The sequence below is a fragment of the Dermacentor variabilis genome, chromosome 10 (genome assembly GCF_050947875.1).
Source record: "Dermacentor variabilis isolate Ectoservices chromosome 10, ASM5094787v1, whole genome shotgun sequence".
NCBI classification, from domain to species: domain Eukaryota; kingdom Metazoa; phylum Arthropoda; class Arachnida; order Ixodida; family Ixodidae; genus Dermacentor; species Dermacentor variabilis.
This window is the reverse complement of record NC_134577.1, coordinates 4,699,416-4,721,736: the sequence shown is the minus strand read 5'-3', so window position 1 is coordinate 4,721,736 and position 22,321 is coordinate 4,699,416. Positions and strand designations below refer to the sequence as shown.

At 46.3% G+C, this 22,321-nt stretch overlaps 1 protein-coding gene across 5 annotated transcripts in view; it reads left to right on the top strand.

The window, feature by feature from the left end:
- LOC142559752 (snRNA-activating protein complex subunit 4-like) overlaps positions 1-22,321 on the top strand; it is a 213,149-nt gene that overhangs the window by 145,141 nt on the left and 45,687 nt on the right. For all 5 annotated transcript variants that reach the window (XM_075671366.1, XM_075671365.1, XM_075671363.1 and 2 more), the window contains one exon: positions 17,992-18,202. In XM_075671366.1, coding sequence (XP_075527481.1) covers positions 17,992-18,202 — 211 coding nt within the window. The remainder of the gene's footprint in view (positions 1-17,991; positions 18,203-22,321) is intronic.

Genomic DNA, 22,321 nt, shown 5'->3' with positions numbered 1-22,321 from the left:
GGCTGGCGCCCTATTCTTGTTTACATGGGATATAACGGCTGGAAAAGTTATCATCTGATCGCAGTTTGGTGATATTATGTACCTTAGTCTCGAAAGATTGTGTTTTCTAGGAACATATGAACCGGTACATAAAAACAGAAGAACCCATTTCACAATGACTATCAATGGTAATGCATTAGCGTTGAATCAATATTGCCACACAATGCTTTGCCACCGCCGAAATGAGTTATGTACGAGATGTCTACTGCAGTGGGACTCCTCTTTCGCACTTCCATAAGAGAACTCAGAGCCATCTAGTACCACCGTCATAAAGCCTGGGTGGTATCCAAAATGCATGGCACACCAGTGCATTCGAATGCTGAGAAACGCATCTTGCAGCTTTCGGGCTTCCCTCTCGCACTTCTTTCTTGACATGCTGCACCATCTAGTGCCTCTACCAAGAAACTCACGTGTGGCCTCCGATGTGAGAAGCGTTGCGCACCAGTTCCTATGAACGTTGATAATTGGTCCCCTGCTTGCCGCACACTCATTGGCACATAATCAGTGGTTCAAGTTTGCAAGACGTTTGTTCATAGGCCAGCTCGGTGAAGCCTTCGCAGAAAAGGCATTGGTAGTGACGCGACTATCGCCTCGAGAGCCGGTGGAGAAGTTTGCTCACGTGCATGTAGTGCGAGATTAGAACACGCTGGCGCTCTCAACCTGAGTGGCTATAGTAGCAGCCTCTCCAGAGATCCGGCGGCACCATTGCTGGCTGACCTAAATAAACAGTGGCTACAGCAGCTACCTCTTCAAGCTGCCTCCCACACATAAATTGAAAAGCAGCACCTACCTTGTGCATTTGTGGCACAGCCTGCTAATGCTTCAGGTTGCTGTCGTTGATGAACCTCTGCAACTTTAGTTCACTTCCTCTAAGCATCGAAGAAATTCGAGGAGCTTTTTCGTCATTGTAGAGCGGCACATTCTGGAGATGCACATGCCTGGTTACCTAAATTGACATCAAAGACGTTCATTGAAGAGTAGTAGCACACACCTACTGGCACAAACTCGGTGAGCCAAGTTGGCATCAAAGAGTTTCTTCGAACAGCACTGTCCTGCATCTACTGTAACCCATGTGAGCGTGAAAGAGCTTTGTAGAAAAAGGGGTGTCACAGTAGAGCGCCCAACCAAGACGCCCTGCTTGCGCATCAAGCACGTGCCGGCCCACTTTACTTTCGTCGTCTTTCACAGCGAGCACCAAGGCGTAGGCCAAGAGCGCCGACTTTAGCGTCCCAATGTTGAAGTGTCGCTGTGCGCTACAGGGCCGCCCCACCCAGACAGAACGGCAAATGGCGAATTAGTATGAGTGTGTTACAAAAGTGTCCATGGTCAGTCTAAGTCGTCAGTGTGAAGGGCATAAAGCCATTGCCACAGAGCTCAGCCGGGCAGCACTGGGCGTTAGGTAATCGGCGAGGGACTCGAGGGACAGACGCTGTTGGGAGGAACGTACCAACTTGACAAGATGACGGTCGGCACATGTGTCTTGAGGACAAAGAAACTGCAAACCTTGTGAGGCATATGGTGTGTCACCGGTGCTTCTGCAAGCATTGTCGGTGGTGCATCACTTACGCACCTTTGCATGGCATTCAGGATATGCACATGAGCAATTCAGTTGAACCACTGGATGTGCCTCAACATGTGCATAGCAGGTGAACATGGTGCTTGCTGTTCGGAGGCGAAAACCATAGAGTTTCACACTATAACACCTAGAGGGAAATCTGGCGCCACCGTCTATGGGAGTTTCTTAAGGGGCGCCAGGCCATCTGTGGGGTTCTCATCCGTACTCTTGGGACAAAGGAACGACAACACAGTAGTGCAAACAATCACAGGGGCATTTATTGCACCTTTCATAGATCAATGCCTGCTAGCTAGTTGCTATCCACAAAACATGCTGATGGGCGCGTGACAAATCTGGAAGTCCGACTCACCGCGACCGGATAACGAGCGAATATGTTCGCCCCATGCTGGATCCCAACACCTGGTCGTTCGCGCGTATGGTCACGAAAACTGTGGCGGTTTCGAAGGAGGCCACGCGAGACGGTCTCGCAGAAGCATGGATCGGTGCGCGTGCGGGACGTCCGCGCTGTTCGCCGATCCGCCGGGAAAGAGCGACAGCTTGCTCCTTTTCGCTCCCAAGCAACCCCGCCGGAGGTGGCGTTAGCAGCGCAACACTCGCGCCATCTCTCGTACTGCGCCTCAACCAGACCGACTGCCGCGGGCATCACGCAGGCCACGCGGCGAAGCCGGATCGCAGGAAAAGGGAGCTATGCGGGAAAAACATATCAGGGGACACGCGATTGTCGCGTATCCCCACACATCATGGGAATGACAGTATATGTGTCTGCGAGGCTCGTGTTTGCTGGTGCTATAGGCGGCTTCATCTAAAGCGTGATATGGCTATGCAAATAACGTATTTCTCGAATAAAATCTTCATAAAATGTTTTCATTCACGCATACTACATCTTCCAGTGAAGTTTACTCACCTACAATGCATGACGAAGGGAAGAAAAGCAAGAACAGATGACAAACTGTTCTAATGTGAGCATGAATCTTGTCGTCTGTCCTCCAACTTTAGCAGCCCGCTGATACTTCTTACATTTCATATTATTGTACATGCATTAACAAGCTCATAGCTCTCAAACAATTTGTTGTGTAATAATAAAGCTCAAACAGCTTTTTACATGCTGTTTTAGTGGAAAATTAATCATTGTGACAGACAGAACAGTGCTTGCCTGGCCCTCCGAAAACGATGCCAATCCGAAGTCACAGTATTCCAGCATTCCCATGCATACCACAGTGCAACAGCGCCAGATTTCCCTCTAGGTAATGTAGTGAGAAACTATGGCGAAAACAATCCAGCACAGCTGGCAACAGGGTGCATCATGAGTGAGCTGTGGGCTGGCCAGGCAGAGTGGGGCTAGGGCTCGTAGGAATGTCTGGTCATTCGATGACAACAATTGACGCAGGATGCAGCGTAGCTGGCACTCTTAGATGTGGCTTATTTGATGTCGGGGGTCAAGAAGTATGTGGCTTGTGTGTGCGGTGACAATAGCTGGCATGGTCAGTGACAGCGGAGTTGGCCAGGAGCGGAGCTAGGGCACCGACTCAGTGACTGGTTCAGCAGAGAGCTGGCAGACAGCGTCGACGCCTTCGATGGAGGGTTGATCGGGTGCCGAGTGGCAGGTGCTATGTTATTTGAGACAGGCCCGATGGCATGCGGTGCGGGAGCCGGCATTGGGTCAGCAATGTCACTACTGTTACGTGCCATCATTGGTAGCGTGAAAAAGCGATGATGTAGCCGGTATCAATGTCGTGCCAATACCTTTGATGCGAACATTGTGCCACATACTTGCATGAAAGATACCTTTGGTGAAATCTTGAGGCCAGCGGCTGCGCGGAAACGCACATAATGGTCGACGAGACGGTATCGGGGCAGGTCGAGGGAAGAAGGTTGTCCTGATGATGATGGCTTACAGGCGCAGTAAGAGACGCTCTTAATGCTGGCCATGCGGGGGTTGGCATTGATGAGTCCCGTACCGTGCAGTCAACCTGTGGAAGAGGGCAGTACAGAGGGCCATAGAAGTTTAGGACAAACTGTCGCTTGTCATAGGGGCACAGGCCAAGCGTTGGAACGCTGAGGCAGAGTTGGAGATCAAGTGGCAAGACGTCGAGGAGTACCTCGTACTTGAACTCCTGGATCATTATGTTGTTCACTTTCAGAGCCGTCTCATACTGCATGGACAATGTCCTGATCTAGCAGGACCAGAACAATAGTAGTCGTGGGCTGAACTGTGGTTCCAGCCTCTTAGCCATGGCAGCATGTCACTCTGTGAAAGGCACATTCTTCAGGGTCATCACTGTAGGGAGTCGTGACGGCGGCCCAAGAGCCGTGCCATCATCCCTCCATTTCTTTCGGTAGAAGGGTGAAGGTGTCGAGCGAAGCGATGGCTGTGGCGACCAAGACAACTAGCGTAGCAGGCTTCTAAAACAACCCTGTGTGTGCCATGTTTGCGCATCAAGCACACGCCGCCCAACTATATTTTCATCTTTCGCAGCCAGCACCAAAACACCGGCCAAGAGCGCCAACCTTAGCATCTCCCCACGTTGCGGCATCAGTGGTCCAATGGTTGATTTTGAACCCTGTTACCTCAGCACAGCAGCCCTGTGCGCTAATCATTTGACCACGGGCTGCCTAGTGACCCAGGTAGGTGGGAAAATGGTTAGATACAAACACAGATAGATATAGATGGACAGACGGAACGATGGACAGACTTTGCTGGCCCCTGAAATGTGCGTGAAGTAGGGGCGTGAACTGAGATTTTAGAATCTTCAACAAATAGCAAATCACGCCAAACCTGCCAATAGAAAGCTTTGGCATGTCCGGTATTCGGGTAAATGCAAGCTGACCTGACATTTTACCGGATGAGTGGAAGCACAGACATGAACAACCTGCACAGTGCAACCACCTGGTGGCGCAGAGCTCAATCAGACAAACCGAGAGCTAATATTGCAGTAACCATGTGTATTCTACCTCGATACTGGCGTAAATTTTTGGCACTGGCGTAATTGTGTTGCTGCCGAAAATTTACACCAGCAGTAAAGTAAAATACGCTTGGTTGCTGTCTGTCTATCAATCTATGTTTCTAGCTGTTCTCTTGCCAACTTGGGTCACTGGGTAGTTCAGTCTTGTTGAGAGCATGAGAGAGTGACGAGACGTTATGCCAGCACCGGAGCTCAAACTCAACTGATCTTTTACTACTTCGGTTCCCTGCCAATTCAGCTCCTGCGCCGCTTGTGGCATTGCCTAACCTTGTCTTCTTTCCTGGGGCGATGACGTCAATGTCGCTGGCTCTACAGTCTAATGGGTAGAATATCGGGTTCCTCTAATGAGCTCAAAACCCACTGCCAAACCAACCTCAGTCACTGGGTATGTGTGACTGGTGTGTGCCCCCTCTTCAGTGAGCCTCTTTCATGCCATCTTCGGTCTATGGGTATGTGCCATTGAGTGTGTTCCACTGGTATGTGTCGGCCTTCAGTGGACCTTTTGTCCCAGCTATGGTTGCTGGTTATGTCCCACTGGGTATGTGCTGCTCATCAATGAACCTCTTTGACGGAAACTTGGGTCACCGGGTATGTGCGGTGCTTCATCAACAAAAAAAATCCTTTAAAGCTTATCTGGCGCTGGGCGGAACTGAATCTACGTCATATATGCGTAGACAATCTTGTTTTAATATATATTGATACACACGCCAGGTCCGGACTTCGCGGCTGCTTTGCTAGATGGCTCAGTGTGTCCAGAGGGAGGAGCCAGGCGGCATACACGCCTGATGCAAGATATGTTTCAGTGGTGGCAATACAGTGTGTCACTGCATTGCTTCAATGCTAATCACATTAACGTTGATAATCAATGTGAGATGGGTGGTGCACAATCTTTTTTTTTTTTTTTACAGCGAAGTTTGCAGCCTCTAGTTCGTCGCTTGTGTCCGTTGCTCGGGCTTTCTCGTTGCTTGCTCATCCAAAAAACGACGGCTAGAAAAGGGGTTTGTGTTCGAGTTTCCGGGTAACAGAATTATGTTTTCTCGTATTTTCTAATTACAATCCGATGCTATCATGCCAGCAGGTTGTGTGTAAGTTGTACTTTATGAATTTTCTGATGCATTTTACTTTGAAAAATTCAATTACAGTTGAACCCGGCTATATCGAACTCGCAAAAAAACGCCTATCAGTTCTATATAGAGCATAATTCGATATAAGCCTGCTAAATAATTGTATGTCATAAAAGCACATACCATTTATAATATCACTTTATTGGTGAAACTAGCTTAGTTTCGCACGAAGTAGTCCTGAATTTTCTTCTGCTTGGGCAATTTCGCTGCCTGCAGCGCATGCACTTTTCCACATTGTCTAAAGTGTCGAAGCAGCTGAGGCCGCAACCTTCCGCATTCACGCAGAAGCACCGGCTAGTGCGAGCGCACCAATCACTTCGGAGGACGTGGGCCAAGGATCGTTGTTGCTTTCCTCATTGTGCCCACTTTCACTTGTGCTCGGTACGATGTAGGCAATGTAGTCTTCGTTTTCGGGCTCTCCTGTGGTCGCGACACCATCATTTGTGCTCACAAACTCATCCACCGTTGATTCGTCAACAGCTTCCGGAAATTCTGACAGCTCGCTCCGAACTTCGGCAACATCGGCAACGGCTTCGTCGCATTCATCAGAATTTATTCATCACCGAGCACGCGAAAGTCGGCATGGCTGAAGCAATTTCAGATGAACCACTCGCACACGGCCGTGCGTACGCGTCGGACGCCACGGGCACCGGGTCGCTAGTTAGGCCGCTTTAGCCGTTATCTCCCCCTTCAAGATCGTGCTGAGAGTGCTCCTCGGAATCTTGTACACTGCGGGGACATCCGACTTCTCACCGTGTTCGATCCTATTTATGATTACGACGAAAGGCGAATTCTACCGCTTCATCACGGCAACACTGTGGGTGAAGGCCCACAAGGCGCACACACAATGAACCAGAAAAGCAGCGAGACAACTCGCACTTTCGCCATCTTGCATGACGAGCGCACAAGAGCCTCTGATTGGCTGTCTGAGCAAGCGCTGTGGGTGGGCCAGGATCATTTTTTGCAAAGGGGCGCCGACGGCTCGTTCGAGGCGGGGCAGTCATGGTAGGGAGAGCAGTTGGATAGAGCCGCGCCGCCAGGTTTTCCCGCCACCGTGAGGTAAAGCCAACTTCCGGGGGCACTTTCTGCCGCTTTACGTTCGATATATCGGGAGTCGCTGCTTTTTTTGTTCGATGTAAGCGTAATTTTTGTTATGTATGCTCGTTGTAACTATACCATGTCCAGAAATTGTTTGATATATAGAAAGAATGATTCGATGTAAACGGGTTCGATATAGTCGGGTTCGACTGTAGTTCAATAACACACTTGCGCTAGGTGGAGGGCCTACAGAAATGAGAATCTATGCTGTGCTAATGGTACTTCTCTTAGCGGCCACAGCCACTCAGACAGACCTCTTAACAGCAGCTGGAAAAGGGATTTGCCTTTCAGTTTCCATGTAGCAGATTTGTCTTCTCGTATATTCGAATTGCAATATATTTGCTATCACGTGTGCAGGTTGTGTCTAAGTCGTACTTTACACATTTTCTGATGCAATTTATTTTTAAACATTAGTTCAAAAAGGCACTTGCATTTGTGGACGGCTTTGAAAAATGAGGATTATGCTGCGCTTGCGCACACGCGCGTCCGTGACGTACGTCACTTTTGGCGGCAGTGCTTGTGTAACATTGTGCAACATCAGTTGGGGTGGTGGTACTTGTTTAACATCTGCACCAGCTTCGCCGTACATTCACTTTCACAGGGTGCAATAGAGGTGGATTTTTTTGTTGCCGAGTGCATACTGCCATTTCTGCCCCCTACCTTCCCCTCCTCCACTTTTGGAAGTGGGCATTGTCAACTGAATGCTGGCAAACCCAACAACACAGTTGAGGCCAAATTTTCTTTCAGAATTACGCCTACTTACTGTAATATTCTGAGCACAATTCTGTGTAGTACCGCCAAAGAAGACTTCTTCTGGCTTTCTTTTCTTACTTGCTCGGTGGCTCATCATCTTCAGTTGATGCCATTCTTGGAGAACACGCTTGAGCGAGCGCTGTATCAACACGGAAATAGTTGCAAATAGTGCAGCGATGAATTTAGCATGTTTTGCGTTTGCCTCCCAGAGCAGCAGCGCAGCACGTAGCAAAGAGCCGGCAACCACCTTCAGAAAGCGGGAACACAAGGCGGGAGTTGTCGATGGTGATGCAATGTTCTCCTTGGACATATATTTTTTTTTTAATTTCCAAACATCTAAAAATTGTCCAGGTAACATTTTCAAGATACATATTTTATTGCGTATACATACAAAGTCTGAAAGTACATTATATTGCTACATCCTATACGCTTCCGCCTTGAAGCTGTTCGCTCATACCTGTAATCTGCGACAACTTGAACACCAGGACTGGTGTCGCTGAACACATCGACGCACTGGTACTGAGTCAAGGGGTTTCCATCACCAGGGCCATAATTAACATACACGACGGACATGCTTAACTCCTGCTGACGAATTTTACCAGGGAACGTCGACACATTGTTAAAGGCACGGCTGTTGCTTATTTCGACGAATTTACTTCAATACAGGACTGCCTCTCAGTGGTTATGCCTGCCCCTGTGGTTGAGATCAGTCCCACCTTATCGCCCGTGGAGCACAACAGCCTTCTTGAGCTCATCGATGAGTTTAAGAGCTGCTTCTCATCCACGTCACGAGTTAGCCAGACGCCGTTCACTAAGCACCGTATTGTCACCGAAGCCGACGCCAGACCAATTCGGCAGAATCCTTATTGTGTAGCACCTAAAGAGCGCGAGGCAATACAAACACAAGTGAAGGCCATGCTTGAGGACGGAGTTATTCGGCCCTCTAAGAGTCCTTGGGCATCACCTGTCGTATTGGTGAAAAAGAAGGATGGCAGCCTGCGCTTCTGCGTCGACTATCAAAAACTCAACCAGATGACAAAGAAAGACGTTTATCCGCTACCGTGTATCGACGATTCACTGGACAGGCTACGAAACGCACATTACTTTTCGTCGATGGACTTGAAAAGCGGCTGCTGGCAAATAGAAGTTGATGAGAGACACCGTGAGAAGACCGCCTTCGTGACGCCCGACGGACTTTATGAATTTCAGGTGCTCCCCTTCGGTTTGTGTTCTTCGCCAACAACGTTTGAACGACTAATGGACACGGTACTCTCAGGCCTCAAATGGCAAACCTGTCTGGTGTACCTCGACGACGTGATTGTTTTCTCCGTCAAGTTCGAGGAACACTTACAGAGACTAAAGACTGTCTTTGAAGCAATACGCTCAGCTGGTCCAACTTTGAAACCTGAAATGTGCCATTTTGGTTTTGAAGAACTTCAATTTCTCGGTCACATTGTTAGTCATGAAGGCATCCGACCTGACCCTGATAAAATCTCTGCCATCGCTAATTTTCCAACGCCATCAGATAAAAAGGCAGTGCGACGTTTTCTGGCCCTTTGCTCCTACTAGCGACGGTTTATCGTGGAATTTTCGTGTATCGCATGGCCATTAACACATCTTACCAGAGAAGATGTCCCTTTTGTGTGGGGTGAAGACCAGAAACGGGCTTTTGATGACCTACGGCAACGGCTGCAGACGCCTCCCGTGCTCGCACACTTTGATGAAGACGCCCCTACGATTCTTCATACCGACGCTAGTAATGTCAGCCTTGGCGCAGTGCTTGTACAGCGGCAGGGCGGCGCCGAAAGAGTGATTGCTTACGCCAGCAGGACGTTATCAAGGACGGAGGCTAACTATTCCACGACAGAAAAATAATGCCTCGCACTGGTGTGGGCCGTCCTGAAATTTCGGCCATATTTGTATAGTCGGTGTTTCACCGTTGTCAGTGATCATCATGGACTTTGCTGGCTGACTAATTTAAAAGATCCAGCTGGTTGGCTTGCGCACTGGAGTCTTCGGCTCCAAGAGTTCGACTTCACTGTTGTATACAAATTGGGGAAACGACACACCGACGCCGACTGCCTTTCACGGTCTCCTGTTGAGACTGCAGTGCACGACGATGATGACGCGGCTTTTCTAGGCGTGCTAGATACTGTGGCTGTTTCATGCCAGCAACGCAAGGACGCAGAACTTGTTCCTTTTTTCGATTACTTAGACGGAAGAACAAGCAACGTGACGAGGTTATTCGCCAGAGGGCTGCCTTCATTCTGCTTACACCACAACGTTCTCTATAAAAAGAACTTTTCACCTAGTGGCAGCAGCTACCTACTGGTCATTCCCACATCTTTTCACGACGAAGTCCTACACGCCTGTCACAACGAGCCGACCGCTGGTCACTTAGGCTACACTCGGTCATTGGCAAGAATTAGGCTAAAGTACTATTGGCCGAGACTTGCGTCGATCGTGAAATGTTACATACAGACATGCCTGGATTGCCAGCGCCGCAAAGCCCTACCCGGCAAGCCAGCTGGACTGCTGCATCCTGTTCAGATACCGCAAGCACCGTTCGAGCAAATTGGCATGGACCTTTTAGGTCCGTTTCCACTGTCTACTGCTGGAAATAGATGGATAATCGTCGTCACAGATTACCTTACTCAATACGCCGAAACAGGTGCTATCCAACGTGGAACAGCAGCCAAAGCAGCGCAATAATTTTTCATCAAAGTCGTCGTCCTAAGGCATGGAGCTCTCGCAGTGGTCATAGCAGACAGAGGAGCTGCGTTCACGGCTGCGCTTCTGGATACTGTTTTGCGATTAAGTGGTACCACTCACCGATAGACCACGGCTTATCATCCCCAAACCAATGGGCTGACCGAACGTTTGAATAAGACTCTGGCAGACATGATGAGTATGTACATCAACGTCGACCACAGGAACTGGGACAAGTTTTTACCATATATTACATTTGCGTATAGCACGGCTCGCCAAGAGACAACACGCGTGGCACCTTTCGACCTCGTTTACGGCCGGGAAGTGACAACAATGTTGCATGCAATGCTGCCACACGAGTGGGGTGACGACGAGACTGGTGCTGAGGAATTTACGCAACGCGCAGAGGAAGCCAGGCAGCTTGCCCGTTTGCGAATCAAAGAACAACAGGACTACGATGCCCGACACTACAGTCTTCGACACAGGCCCGTCACATACAACGTTGGTGACCAGGTGTGGGTCTGGACTCCTATTCGTCGGCGGGAGCTGTCTGAGAAGCTCCTGCGAAGATACTTCGGCCCGTACACAGTTCTGCGCCGCATCAGCAATGTGAATTATGAAGTTGTCCCCAACAGTCATAACTGCTCCAAACACCGGCGGCATCTGTCCGAGGTTGTGCATGTGCTTCGTATGAAGCCATACTTTTCCTCATGACCTAAACTTTGCATCGTCTGTGCACAGCCTTCGGAGATTGGTGCATCGGGATGTTTCCTTTTTTTCCAAAGGAGGGCCAAATGCCACGTCCTATGTGGTTGCCGCGGGTATGTGCCAGGCGATGCGAACGACGCTGAAGTAGCGCACGAGTAGAAAAACAGAGACGACAACGACGTCGCGTTGACTGCTCTCATAAAGTGCTTTCACACATCCTCGACACCGGCTTTCCTCTCTCCTACTAGGCTGTGACATAACGATATGTGACATATCGATATGAAAGAGCCCTGGAATAAAGCTTGGTAAAAAAAAGAAACCAAAACTGATCATGTCTCACAGGCAGGATGCAGATAGACTGAAACAGAGCATACAGATAATGAGCGGATCATGCGAAGTTCTCAGTGAATAAGCATGTTCTTAGGAGGATGCAAAGCAGGCATATAATTTGTTAATTGCTCAATTATGCGCAGTCTGTCCGAATATTCGCCGTTTCTACCGTTATTCGGCCGTCCTCGAATATTCTGGAATTGCCGAATATGCATTTCTCGAATCGAATATGCTTTGAATAAGGAAAATATTCGATTTGTATTCGAAATTTTGAATATTTGCACACCTCTAGCAAAGATGTATTATCTCTAGTAACTCGCTTATTCTTGTGGACCATCACAAAACATTCAGCTTCAACCATTCGTGCACTATCAGTGTAGTCCGTCATTTCTTGTGCGTATATGGTGCACATATATTCAAGTGTGTACCCATTCACTCATTGAAACGTTGGCGATAGCGTAGGTGTAAGTTTTTGTGCCAGTTGGGGTAGATATGTGTTGATAATTTTCGCGAAACTGACTATGACAGGATGCGGAGCTGCTCCCTTTGTCATTGTTTAATGAGTAGTACTCACTCATGCCGATGTTCCGGTGCTGAAGCACTTTCGTTGAAGGTTAGCGATACAACTCTGGCGGATGAGCAAATTTCTGTATCCTCGAGGAAAGCCGTACATCTTGAAGTGCCAGTAACACGTACGGACAGTTGCAGCAGTGGCTCGCAAACTTGGCCACACAGATTCATTCCATTCCTTTATATGCCAGTCACTATTGTTGCAGCCAACTACTGCACACTTCTTCGATCCACATGAGTTAGTCCAGCATGATTGAAGCACGGTGCATTAGCGAGACCTCAGTTTCATTTCTGACAGCTGATTGCAGTAAGGTGGAAGCGGTAGTGGTTTTGTATTTGTGCACTGTCGCTGAGGCTACATGCGGCATGCCACCAGAAGCGCCATCTCCTTTCTCTAGAACAAACTGCTCCATGAAAAGGGTCAATACCGTTTCACAGCAATCACAGGCTCGCCTGGCTTGCTCGTTCGCTTCCGTCGGCGTCGGCAAAATCAAATGTATTGCAATTTCAGTGCGACATAGTTGTGTACGCGTTGTGCTGACCAACATAGGCGCTTCGTTATGAGCTGCATGCGGTCGTGTGCCAATTCCACCCGTCTCTTAGTTCGATGGCCCAGCGTGCTAGGCCTGCCGGGTCCTAGCCATCAGTGGCCATCAACGGAGCTTACACCGTGGACGCACCCTTGCGGAAACACGTCTACGCTGCCTGCATAGTCGTGTTTGTATTGGAATCTTGTTTATGAGAGAGCTGTGCAAACACGTTCATTTTCACTTTATTTGTGAAGCCATTCCAAGCATCCATGCAGTGGTGCCGGTTCTGGGTGGAGTTACACGTCGCTCGCTCATTCATACCATGTGTCCCGAATTGTCGCATGCAGAAGTTGAATTCTGACGCATCGTATGACAGCTTGCATGCAAAATCGCACCTTGTGTCTTGCAATTAATTCGCAGGTGACACTTTGCAAGTTTGACCAAAACAGGTAATGAACCATGAACCATGAATGAACAGGTAATGAACCAAAGTTTCGAGTCTGACAACCGGAACTCCGGGAGCTTCAGAGTGGAGACCTCCGGATTGCGCGGTAGTGGCGCTGACTGCAGTACTTGATCAGGAGAATTCGAGGCCCTGGCTGACTGGATAGAAGGCGGGCTGCGAAGACACTGGGGCTCGAGCTCCTTGCAGTGCAGACCTTGCGAAGTGGCTGAGGCAACCGGAGCTGAGAGCGATGACGCGAAGTCCAAGTCGCCTATCTGTGGGTGAAGAAAAACCAGACAGATGCTGATGCATGGTGTCCACAAATTATATTTTAGTTGAGTCCGCTCAATCAGGCAGAAGATTGATTCCGCAGACTCCACTGCTTGCGCACCGTCAGCGTGCTGGGCATGTCATTGTCGTCTTTTGTGAGCGGACTATTATGGCACGTAGTAGTTCGCTACACCAAGTACTTTAGAGTCAGTATTTCTGCCTGAAATCACAGACAAAGACCCCTTAAACATTGTGTCGACTTTCCCAAATAGTTAACCAGCACGTCATGATTATATAAGGCCTTGTGACCTGCAGGCTAATATTGAAATACTAGGGCCCATACTCTTTTGCATCATAAATGGCGTATTTCCCTCCGGAAAAATTCTGCCACAAATAAAAGTATCTATTATATGTCCAATACATAAGATGAGAAAAAGGAGTGATATAAACAATCATAGACCAATAGCAATTTTATCAGTTCTCACACACATAATGGAAAAACACATAACATATGTTATGATGAACTTCTGTGATAAACACTCCCTGCTCTTTAACTCACAGTTTGGATATAGAAAAGGTAAAAGCCATACAACTCTTCTAGAAACATTCAGTGATGTCGTAAGCACAGCTATTGATAATAATGAAGTTGCTTTAGCACTATTCTTGGATATGTCTAGGGCTTTTGACACAGTTGACTACAGAATGCTTATGGAAAAATTCAGAGCAATGGGATTTTGAGGAACATTTGCAGCCTTGTTTCAAGACTATTTTACAGTAGGCATCAAAGAGTAAAGATTGGAAACGCAAGAAGTGATGCAATGCCAGTTAAATATGGAGTGCCGCAAGGTTCCACTATTGCTCCACTTCTCTTTACGATTTTTGCAAATGACCTAAGCTCAGTTTCTTTCCCATCACGCCTGCTTCAGTATGTTGATGACACTCTATTAGTTATTACGGAAAAAGCATGTATATGTGCTTCAGAAAAAATGCAAACAGACCTAAGTAACTTCGTATCCTGGATGGCTAAAAATTACATTTTTTATAAACCAAAATAAAACCAAAGTTATGTGCATTAGAAGTCCATATAAACAGGTTGTACGTGACTGCTATCTCTACCTTCACAACAAATGCAAAGACAAGTACATACTTATGCCCTCCTTTTGAATACATTTCATTTAGGTTTTGTTACGATAGGCCAGCTGGGGTAGTGACCTTCTAGCCTCTCCCACACCACTGCAACGAATCACTTCATGAAGCTAGCAGTGTGTTTTTTTGGTTCACCATCACTGACGATGGGAGCAAGAAACTCCTGGAAAAGGGCGTTCTACAGCATTTCCTCACGGACTCCAATTACCACCACGGTCGTTTGACAGAGGCTCCAGCTAATTGCTGGGTCATCCCAGGAACCAAGACATGCCAGTTTGAGTCAGGCATGACAATCCCTGTCTACGAAGCTTCCCTCCTTTCTGTGTGTTCAGTCAACAAAGGCGCGGGAGTGATTGGTGAATCGTTGCCCTCAACGTGGGTCTTTTGACAATTTGGACACTCCGATTGGACAAAGGTGGGACGGCAGATTTCCCTGGCCTACGGATCTAGGGAGGAACTGCAGCAGAACTGATAGTTGGGCGAGTTGGTACAAATTTATAGTAAAATATTTAGCGCGCACAATTGACAAGGACACATTGAAGGGGGACACGAAGCGCTCATGTGCCCCCTTCACTGTGTCCTTGTTAATTGTGCGCACTAAATATTTTACTATGAATCTAGGGAGGACAAAGGGGATTTTCCTGGACTTTTTCAGCTCCTCAATGTCCTTCAATTCAGTCATGCTAGACCGATGAGATGTGACGGTATCCACTATACATGTAGATATTGTAAGTAAACCTAGTACTTCTCATTTTTGATGAGAACATGTTCCTCCCTTCAACAACTTTCTTATCGTGGATGAATCGGACAACGGCATGGGGCAGCTACCCCTTTTGACATGCCCCACACCAACCCTTACATTTTAGATGTAGACAAATTTCTGAGATAGGAAGACCATGCTAAGCACATATGTAAAAAGTTGAGAACTGTAACTGCATATATTTAAAAGTTGCTGGTGGGTGAAAATATTCAGTCTCGATATAACATCTACAAATCTCTAGGAGAGAGCATTCTTTGTTACGGTATAACTGTTTATGAGAATTGTTCACTTAGTCGACAAACACAAATTAATGAACTCCTCTACAGAATATGTAAGAATGTAGTATATAGAACGAACCTTCCCAAAGCACATAAAGATGAAATAACAAAGGAAATCTCCATATTAAACTTCTATCAAATATAGGTTTACACTGTACTGACCTCTCGATACTACAACAAATACAGAACACTGCTCAAGAAAGAAAGAACATTAAGAGAAACAGAAAGATATCATATTCCACGAGTGTACACCAACTATGGAAAAAGAATGAGAAACTACTGTATGTGCGACATCTTTTTAAATAATTACCACAGGAATACATGCATACATAATGGTCACTGCTGATTTGCTTAGGTGAAGTAGAAAATGTATCAAAAAAAAAAAGGGCAATAAAGAATATTATTATTACATATTGATTTTTAATCACTGCTGCCATTGTAGCAATTTTATTGATAGATTTAGCAACTGTCTTGTTTAGCGACAAATTTTTTTTGCTTAGCAACTGCCACCTTCTTTTAGCTACTTGAATTAACAATTGGCGACATTTTAACTAGGCTTCCACTAGGCTTCCAGTCAACTAGGCTTCCACTGTCGTTGACGCCGGGGAGCACATAATGGAGAACAGGCCTTATAGAATGCAGCCTGTTACAGAAAAGCTGCTTCTATGTGGCCGAAGCTCACTGTACCACGATAGGCTCCTTGACCATGATGAAAAGTGGTTGTTTTCACATTGGTAGCAGTGTTCACATTGTTCTCTAAAAATTGATGATTCATTTATTCTTTACGAAATCACTTTGAACAGGTTTATATACTTGCAGGTTTTGCAGTATCGTTAAATGCATTGGAAGACATTCACAAGCATAGCAGCAGATTAATTTACCAAAACCAATTAGAATAAGATTAATAGGACAGATTGACTCTATATAGAGGCGTCGATATTAGAGCGGCTTGAGTGGTTTGTTCACACAAATTTGAACAAACCGCTTTATTTTTCACGGCCTCTGGACCAATCAGTACTTCGCCGCAGCTTTCATGTAGACAAGGGCAGATGCGTAGTGCTTGTATAAAGCTTGGGTAATTGTCATCGCTGTGTTAAGAACATGTGGCCTAGCACGTTCCACACAATTTAGTTCTCCTATCACAATCATTGAAAATCAGAAAAAATTAAGGGGTAATGTAGACAATTTAGTTCTCCTATCACAATCATTAAAAACCACAAAAAATTAAGGGGTAATGTAGACTAAAGGACTCTAGGAAAACTAGGTTATTTCAGTTATTTTGAATCAAGCTGTATGTATTTGTAACCTTACAGTCTGAAGGCAAATGCAGAATTTAAACTGTCATCATCCGTTATGTGAACATATTTGTAAAATGAGAGCCCTCTACACTCTGCTAGAAGATTCACAATTTATCCATCACCTGCACACTACAGGTCGATGCTTTTGTGCTGAAAACATCAAAAGGAGGCACACGCTTGCGCCGCCTTGGAACCGCCAGATTCTTTGTCCTTTTTTCCCACGAGAGTTTCCACGGAAGTTTAGAACGCAGGCTCTTTTCCCAAGTGTGTCACCCCTGAAGAAAGCAGAATACCAAGGTCAGTGTACGCCTGTGCCCATTTGAACCAGTGGGCGCCCAGTAGCTGTCGGAAACGAATTCACAACCTCCTGCATTCAAGGCAGGCGCTCTACAACTAGGCTTCCACTGTCGTTGACGCCGGGGAGCACATAACGGAGCAGCGCTCGCAGAAACAAAGTCTGTGGTGACCTGTCTGTGGAGCGCTCCTTTTGCACTGAAAACATCTAAGTGAAGCACTTGCTTGCGCAGCATCGAGCATGAAGCTCAGCTGCCCGAGACGCTGCATGGGTTTCTACACTGAACAATTTTTAAAAATCAAATACTGGACAGAATCGTATTATTCGAGTGTTCACTAATTGGTACGGTGATATTTGAGCATTCACACATCCCTACAAAACCTTGTTCGAGTGCCTAGTGCTTGTACAGTGGAGCTCTGAGATGTAGTATTTTGTGAGGCTTGATTAGATGTTGGAACAAATGTGGCAGTTTGAAATGCATTGGGCTGGCACAGTTGAACCTCAATATAACGAATATGGATAGAATGAAAGAACAGGTGTAACGAAGTAGTAAATTTAAAATGTATCTTCCAATGTCAGCATGTAACCAAAATTTGCTTATAACAAAGATATATCTGTGTTGAATGCAACTTCATTATGAAGAGGTTCGACTGTAGTTTTAATAGTAATATTCAGTGAGGGCATCACAGATGCACTCAAACAATGGAATCATCCATTAGGCAGGGTTTGAGTATGGGCTAGTTGGTATTCCATTGTTTCAAACGTCATTTACAGCACGTAAATAGACAGGGATGCTCGTGCGTTGATGGCGCGTGGATGCTGATGCGCTGAAGCACTGATGCTGACCATCAGCACTTGTGTTCATCATTCTTTTGGCCCCTGTCTATGTACGCTCTGTAAATGATGTTTGAAACATCCATTAGGAGCAGGTCTTCTGTGCTAGGTGCTTCAGAGCATGGGAGAAAGGTCTTTGTGGCATCATCTGCAAATGCTAGTGTATTTGGATGGGGTTCTGTCTGTCGATCCCTCATGCGAACCTCGATCCCTCATGCTAGTGTATGCTTGTGTAATTTGTGAGACAGCAGTGTGCTCTTGGCAGGGTCGGGACGAGAGCCTGGATCGAGAGACGTGCCTGAAGCTGTACCAGAAGATGCTGCGGCAGCACCAGACAGGCCGCACACTGAGCAACCCGCTGGTGCAGGGCCATGCACTGAACAAGGCCATCGCCCAGTACGCACAGCCTCTGCATCGACCCATGCTGCCCAGCCTGGCTGCATACGAGCACCAGGAGTGGCATGCTGTGGCCAATGGTATGCATATACCTTATCTACTCGTGTAATGAACCCAGCCCCCACTTTTGTCATTGTCAACTTTGTTTTGTTTTTTCTTTTTTCCTTTCTTTCTTTCCTTCTTTTTCTTTTTCTCCCCCTGGCCTTATGTTGCCTTTCTTGCTCGACCTTCGGGGTCGGTGCTCAGCATGTTTGCTTTGTCTTGGCGCATTTCACTGGCACCGTCTACTATCACAAGGTCTTCACATTGTGCCATGATACAGCAAACACCATTTGAAGCGAACAATGTTAAGCACCAGCAATAGGAACATGGGTGACGTGGGGACACAATTTCTTGACTGCATGCTTTGATTGATGCTGATACATGCTGCTTTATTACCACAAATACTCTTGCTTATAGTACCATGCAAGCACAGCACCAGCAGAACAAAATGCACTTGGTCATCACTGTCACTTGGCATTTTGTTACAACTTTTTGTTGTTGTTGTTGTTGTTGTTGTTGTTGTTGTTGTTGTTGTTGTTGTTGATTGGGTGCTGCGTCGTGTGATTGCCCCTCATGCTAATTACACGGCCGGTTTCAAATGGATCGTCGTAGAGCATGCCATAGAGCATAGGAACTGCGCTGTTGGATAGCATTTAAGCATCGACCCAGTGCATGTGCAGTACTGGAGAAAACAAGGAAACAAGCTTAGAGTTACAACGAAGAATCACCATGCATTTCAAGGACCAAAGCAGGGCAAGTTTCATCGTGTGGAGGAAGAAGTTGTCAGCTATGTGAAGAGGTTGCACAGTGAAGGCTGTGCAGTGTCCCCTGAGCTGATTCATAACCATGCATAGGCCACTGCAAGAAATCACAGCATGCCCTCAAGTGATTTTAAGGCCAGTATCAGTTGCACAACCTGGTTCATGTGCCAGAACAGGCTGTGTCTCAGAAGGTGCACGACATTATGCCAACAGTTACTGGCCGACTATGAGGACAAAATCTGTGATTTTCATTGCATTCTCATTCAGATCTGAGAAGACAAGGTCCTGCTTTCGCAAATTGGCATCACAGAAAATGCTTATCTGAGCTTTGACATGTGAAGAAGCCACTCTGTGGAGATGTGTACATGGTGTTGGCGAACAGCGGATGCACATGGTGTTGGTGATAACAGCGGATGGCAGGAAGCGGCCACCATTCATCGTATTCAAGGGCACTCTTCCCGCTGGTATCCACATTCATGCCCACGAGAAAGGGTGGATGTCGGTGGAACCAATGGCCGACTTGCTCAAGACAGTCTGGAGACATTGACTGGGGACTCTTCTGCTATCACTGCTCGTTGTAGACAGTTTCTGCATCCATCTCGAGGAGGGCATCCATCTCCGAATGAACGCGACGTGTACAGACCTTGCTGCAATTCCAGCTGTCCTGATGCCAGTGCCACATTGCCTTGGTGTGTCAATCAACAAGCCCTTCAAGGACAGTGCAGCAGCTCTACACAGAGTGGTTGGCAGAGGGGGAACCAAAACCTGACTCTGGCAGGCAGGATAGAGAGGCCGACCATCGACATGCCTTGCCTGTGGATTCTGGAGGCCTGGAGCACTATTCCATGGTGACATGGTTGTCTGCAGATTCAAGAAGACGGGCATCTTGGATGGCTTGGACGGCACTGAAGACAATGCATTGTGGGCCAACGACGACCAAGAAGTAGCCAGCAACATCACTGACAGAGCTTGAAAAACGACAGAACCCAGTTTTCGAAGACGTGTACACAAGAGGAGAGAAACTGCACAACCACACATGCTGGGAGCGTGTATGGTTGTGCAATACATACTTGTTTATGTATGGCGCATGCGTGCTTTGGTTTCCTCTCGACCCACGTGTTTAATCATTGAACTCTGTTCTAAGTCTCAGTGTTATGCAGTTTCTCTCCACCTGTGTAAGCGTCTTCTAAGGCTGGGTTTTGTCATTCTTCAAGCTATGTGCCAACAGGCCCAGCATAAGACTCTCCTACCTCATATCACTGACAGTTGTGATTTGGATAGTAAGACCAACGAGTAAGTGGCCAGCAGCATGGTGTGAATAAAAAACAATTTTTGGTTCATTTACTATTTACTTAGTGCTGCATACATTTACTATTAAAGAATAAAAGGAAACTTTTAGTTCACATCACACAAGCGTTTTACTATAACGCTAATGTTGTGAAATGTTGTGATTGCAATTTTCTTGTTCTCTACATTAGTGATATCAAATTTTGACTCTTACTAGAAGATCTGCTAAAACATTTTTTGCTGTTGTTGCTGTTTTTTGCGTAATTATCCCTCTAAATTGGTGTCAACTTTCCTGGAAAACAAGTGTTCATTATGCAAGTAAATTTAGTAATATGTTGAGCTTTACAGCACTTTTATTATTTGAACTTCAGCTTAATAACATTTTGAGTGCATTATCAGTCGCCAGCCAACTTTTTTTCTTATTTTGATGGAAAAAGGGCTGCAAAACAGTCCAAAAAAACTAATTTCACCGGCTAAATCAATTTCTTTTTTATTTATTTATTTCATGCTGCAGATTATGCTACACATCCAAGCAGATCAAATATAGAAATTGATAACGTAAAGGCAAAGGTAGCAAGTAAAAAAAAAATGCAGCATTACAATGCGTTGTCAGATGTTGGGTCGACAAATGCCACTCTCTAATGCTACGTGGGAAAAAGGAAAATTTGAATGTGTCAGTGTGAGCAAAGTAAGGAGTTAGTGAGCCGGGTTGATGGTGACGCATGCGGTGTGTGGATACATAGGGTGCAGGATCAAGCGCCAATTTTTTTTTTTTTTTTATTAGCAAGGAAAGAAATTTTTGATGCAAATTTTTTCTTCTTGTTTCAAGTAGTTGGATACTGTTATTTTTCACTAGTTCAAATGGTGGATCAAACGGTTAAAATATTGAATAAATAAATCCTACGGCTTTCCTTTGAATTCTTTCAAGTTTTTCAATATTGCTTATTGTATATGGATCCCACACCATGCATGCACACTCGAGCGTAGGCCTGATTAATGAATTATAAGCCAGTAGTTTAACCTGAGTGGGGGCTTTCGAAAGTTTTTTTCATAAAATACATAGTTTGTGAAAGGCAGATGAGCAGCTATTTTCAACATGTGAATTCCAGGAGAAATTGGGAGTTATTGTTACACCTAGGTATTTAAAACTGGAGACTCCATGTAAGGGTGATTGTCCAAGGTGATACCGGTGATCGAAAATAACTTTTTGCCTGACACGTGAAGGAAGTTTATTTTGTCTTTGTTTAGAACCATACCCCATTCCTGGCACCATGCTAGCATGTTATTTAAATAGTTATCTTGGTCATTCTGATGATTAGAACATGTAATGTCACGATACAGCACGCAATCATCCGCAAACAAACGAGTCTCTACACCAGGAACAACTGCGTCAACGAAGTTGTTAATATAAACAAGAAATAATGAAGGGCCTAATACACTTCCTTGAGGCACACCAGAAGTGACTGCAAGACCATCCGACTCTTTTCCATCGATTGAAACTTACTGCTTACGGTTAGCTAAATAGTCAGGGTGTCTACCAACCGGGAATTCTCAGGGATTTTGAGTAGTCTGGAAAAACTGAGGGAGAACTCGGGAATTTGTGCTTCTATCAGGGAAAATTAGCTGTAATTTTATTGAAAGGGTCGAAAGTCGAGGTAATGCTGGCTCGAGTAACAGACACGAATCGTAATGAATCGCCTTTGACGCCCTGTCATCGGCTTGAGGAGTTACCAGTGTACAGTCAACGACTGATTTTCCGGATTCCTGATAATTTGGACGGCTTCGCGGCACCACCACGTACCCCATAGAGTCAATGTATCAGAACGTCTGAAATTTCGGATGTAAGAACTCTTCGCCGTCCGATTTTCCGGAGGTTTTGCCATGACCGCAGGTCCGAAACGGCATTAATCAAAGCCACCACCGCTGCCATTTTGATTACCTTGCCTCCTCGAACCGGCGCTTTCGCACGCAGATCCGCTGGCAGCCGTAGCCACCATGGTGGCAACGCTAGGCCTAGCATCTTCGACGTTCGCTATGGAGCTTCTTGCCGTTGAATGCCGTGTTATTTATTTAAAGAATTCGCTGCTGTCAACAATGGCACGGACTCTG